Here is a 4,212-nt window from a genome sequence, read left to right as displayed (position 1 = left end):
TTTTTTTTTTTTTTTTTGGATTTTACAAAAGATACATAGGTTCGCAAACAAATCGCAACAATAACCAGCAATAATCAATTTACCCACCTTACTATAAAGCGTTGTGCTGCCCGACCGTTGATTATAACCATTGCCCTGGTCCGTATAAGTCTTTACCTGAGTGTGTCGATTATCCCTATCGTAATAGTTTTTCAGCGTTTCACGTGGCGAACGTGGCGCATTGCCAGGTGTACTGTTGCCCCGCATGCTGCTGCTCTGCTGATTGTTGCGACGTTCGGTAGTGATAACACTAATACCCTGACCATCCTTGTGTGAGCGACGAGCTGCATATTTTTCTGGCTTAAGAAGACTGTTGTTTACAATGACCGTAGAGGTTTTAGTCGTAGTAGTGCGTCAACATTCGAGAGAGATTATCATCAGCGGGTGTAGGATGTGAGCAACATAATTTATTTCAATTATGGAAATGCGTAAGTTAATAAGAAAACGGAGAATATTAATATGTAATCGCATTTGATGAATGTGAATAACATCATCATACATACCTCGGATATTGTGGTCCACATTGAGTGTAGCAGCAATTATGCCAACAGCCACGAGAGAATGGATTGTAGCCGCCTTTAAATTTGCCTGTAACTTGTTCGTTTGTTGTGCGGCCACGAGATACGAGCACCATGTGAAATCCGGTTAAACCAAAAATTGGAATCGCTAGGATTATAACAATGGCCATCAACACCATACTATGTACGGATGCGTAAAAGTCGCTAGTTAAGGAAAGCCAAGTGCACTGCAAGATATGCCTTGCAAGTATTTTTGCTTAGATATACATATATACATAGTAGGGTGTTCGATTATTCGCCTTTTTTCCAAAACCGACTTTCGAATTATTCAAAAAATTGCAATTTGAAAAAATACCGGTTCCCGATTTCAAAATTAAGAAAAAAATACTACTGCTTTATTGCATTTTTTCTGACTTGTTTTCGGTTTTGAATAGTACTCTTGCCGCCATGGCCGGGTTGCTTAAATGTGCCTACTGCCACACCGGAGGTGCATGGTTCAATTTCTAAAAAAAAAAAAAAAAGTTTTTTTTTTTTTCAAATAGCAGTGGCCCCTCTGCAGCCAATGGCAAATTCGAATGTACTTCTACCATAAAAAAGCTTCTACGGAGATGGAATAAAGATGTAGATCTCTACATATGTGTCACAAAACCAAGAAGCAGAACACGAATTGGAGGAGAAGCTCGGCCAAATACGTCTTTGGTTTCTATCGGTTTTCGTATTAGTCGTCGTATTTCAATTCGTCTTAGACTGTGGCATCGTATTCATTGTCGTCTTCGTATTCGTAACATGTTCGTCTTCATCTTCAGATTCGTCCGCTTTTTAACTCTTTTAACAAAACCAAACCACTGACTGTTTAAATCCTTAAATCAGTATTCTGCCTACTAAATACTGTGATGTAAAGATAAAAAAGCTAAAATAATTTAGTCAACTTTCGAAAAGGATACGCTACGATGGGCGATGGCTCCTTTATACGTGGTGTAACTTTCAGTATATAAAATAAGCATAACGAAAATATGCTCAGCATGTGTATGGACAGCGAAACCAGAAAGAAGAAGAAAAAACGATAATTGCGACGTCCAATGCAATTATTCACCCAAGGGCAATGATGATCGAATGTCTGTAATAAAAATCGAAAAAAAAAATAGATGTAGTAACCACTCACATAAATGCAGTAACAGCCATCGTATAATCAAATCAAACACTTATACTCACTTCTATGCAGTGATTGCATACGGAACAGTGTGAACAACGTGGTGGTCGATAGAATTTACAAGTCACACACCATTTCATTTTTACTGTGATGCCATTGATTTCGGCATTTTTATAAAGTGGTGCACGAAACTCCTCCTCCCGGTCCTCATCTGGTGAAGCTGTGTGAGAAAATTTGCAAAAAAAAACAGAAGAAGAAAACAAGTTTTCAAGTGCCAACAAATCAAATTAATTATCTACCAACCTTTTGGTATGACACCGGGATCCATGAATGTCGCTAATGAGAAATTGGCCAAAACGAAAAATGTGATGACACCCTGATATGCTGGTACCCATGGATGACTTGTCAAATAGTATTGGCAGCTGAAATGAAATGAAAATGACAAGAAAATAAGTAAAGCAATAAATAAATAAAAAAAAAACGTAAATACATACATAAATGGAAATACTCGTACATATTGCATATCAAATTATACAAAAAAGGAAATTAGATGGGAAGTAGTAGTAAGTGCTAAGCAGAATGGTTGGAAAGGAAGAAAAAAGGAATGCATGTAACTATAAACCTTTTGTACACTAGGGTGGTTCAAAAATGCATGTGGAAAAATAAAGTCCAGATTGTAATGCTCCACCCCCCTAAGATTTATCTATACCGAAAAAATATACCCATGTTTTTTTGGGGGTCACCCATTCCATTTTTGTGGTTTGTGGAGCCTTGTAAAAAATAATTAATATAAAAAAATGTTAAATAAACAATTGGTTAATATTCTTTGAAGTCTCCTAAAGAGAAACAGAGTTGTCCGATCGTAAAAAATTGATTTTCAAAAATTCTACGAAATTGTTTTTTCTCCATATAGAATACATGAAAAACTTTGAGTGGCCTCTAAATATTTTTTGATTTCGAAATAAAAAAAAAACAGTGTTATGTTTTTTTCGGTATGGAACAATGCCTGGGGGTGAGAGCACTAAAATTCCGACTCCACTTATTTTGGACCACCCTAATGCACACTTGTTGATACACTTTTGTGGGACATAAATTTATCTAAAACATTCTTTAACCAGGATATCGTTACCTTAATATAGAAAGGCCCTAACTCATACAGTCGCTGAAATGCAAAAAAGCCGTAACTGACTAAAATTTTTTATTGCTTAAAATGGTTTGGGACACATAATTCGATGAAATACATCATAATCAATCGAAGCGGGCATTTCGGATGTTTGCTTAGTTACGGCTTTTTGTATTTCAGCGTCGTTGTGAGATAGGGCCTTTCTATATTAAGGTAACGATATACACTTTGAAATTTATTCTGCTCATAAAATTGTATGTTTGTGTGAATTTGAATATCCACATACATATCGACACCGCCAAACGATACTATGCTAAACCTGAGTAAGTCTAAGGTGCACGTAAAAACAAGACTGGTACACGCCGATATGGGCAGTCGTTGTAGCTGATGCAGCCTGTACATACAGATAACTTAAATTCAGAGATACTTTAGGATGCCTCTAAAAAGCAGCGCATCATACAATTTTGTAAATTTTATTTTTTCTCAATTCAGTGCATTTCGTGAAAAAATACTGAAAAATCGATGTTTTTATAAAAAAAATAAGAAACATAATTGGAAACTTTTTTCCGGAAAATAACCTTATAAGACAAAGAGAGTAAACTTAAAAGATCTGCTTTAACATTTTGACTTCTTCACAAACATTTTAGCTTGACAGATACTTATACACACAAAAATAATAGAAACGCCTTATTTTGAACATTTTTAGCTATATTTCTTATGTTTAATTAATATTTATTATTTTTTTTTTAATTCAGCTTCTTGTCTAACAAAGCCAACATAAATTCATATTTCAAACTTTGTGCAAAAATTATAAAAATTTTGCAAAGTTCCATCTAAATTTGCAAATTTTTAATAAGATTTTTTAGATTTTTTTGGCATCCATTTTTACAGCCCATTAAATTTTAGTGCAATAAAGTCTTCCATACAAAGTATGTGCGACAATTTTTTGTGCATGGAAAAAATTATTAATGCGATTTTTTAGCAACTTAAAACCTTCTCTTTATTGTACTAAAATTAAATGGGCTATAAAACAGCATACTCAAAAAAAAATCTGATTAAAAAGTTAAAAATTTAGATTATTGTTGTGGATAGAGCACTTCGACCTTAAGATTGTTGAAAATAATAATATGAATAATATAATGCAGATCTGGCATCACCCGTAGTATAGAAACACAATTTATCTACTTAGTCTTATACCCTTTTGTTGTTCCTTCTTCCGGTTGAATTGAAATAAAAGAGAACACATTAAATTAAGGCTCCGCGTTTTACTGCGTATTTAACACGGAATTANATCAACAGGTTATGGGCCTGCACATTTCCACTGCGCTAAGGAAGTGCACATATATACGCAAACGTGAAATAGAGTCTCCACGTGGCGTCTA

The 4,212-nt window shown here is 34.7% G+C and overlaps 1 protein-coding gene across 1 annotated transcript in view; it reads right to left on the bottom strand.

The window, feature by feature from the left end:
• The window catches only part of LOC108373275 (palmitoyltransferase ZDHHC5-like), a gene marked incomplete at its 5' end in the record, with an annotated part of 30,960 nt that extends 28,831 nt beyond the window's left edge, over positions 1-2,129 (bottom strand). Inside the window, 5 exons of the mRNA XM_017629140.1 lie at positions 88-349; positions 543-737; positions 1,502-1,674; positions 1,770-1,927; positions 2,011-2,129. Coding sequence (XP_017484629.1) covers positions 88-349; positions 543-737; positions 1,502-1,674; positions 1,770-1,927; positions 2,011-2,129 — 907 coding nt within the window. The remainder of the gene's footprint in view (positions 1-87; positions 350-542; positions 738-1,501; positions 1,675-1,769; positions 1,928-2,010) is intronic.
• Positions 2,130-4,212: the final 2,083 nt, after the last annotated feature.

This window comes from Rhagoletis zephyria, unplaced genomic scaffold, assembly GCF_001687245.7.
Source record: "Rhagoletis zephyria isolate East Lansing unplaced genomic scaffold, Rhagoletis_zephyria_1.1 Rzeph_scaffold_06535, whole genome shotgun sequence".
NCBI classification, from domain to species: Eukaryota; Metazoa; Arthropoda; class Insecta; order Diptera; family Tephritidae; genus Rhagoletis; species Rhagoletis zephyria.
The sequence above is the reverse complement of the archived record's forward strand: the minus strand, read 5'-3'. Positions and strand labels throughout refer to the sequence as shown.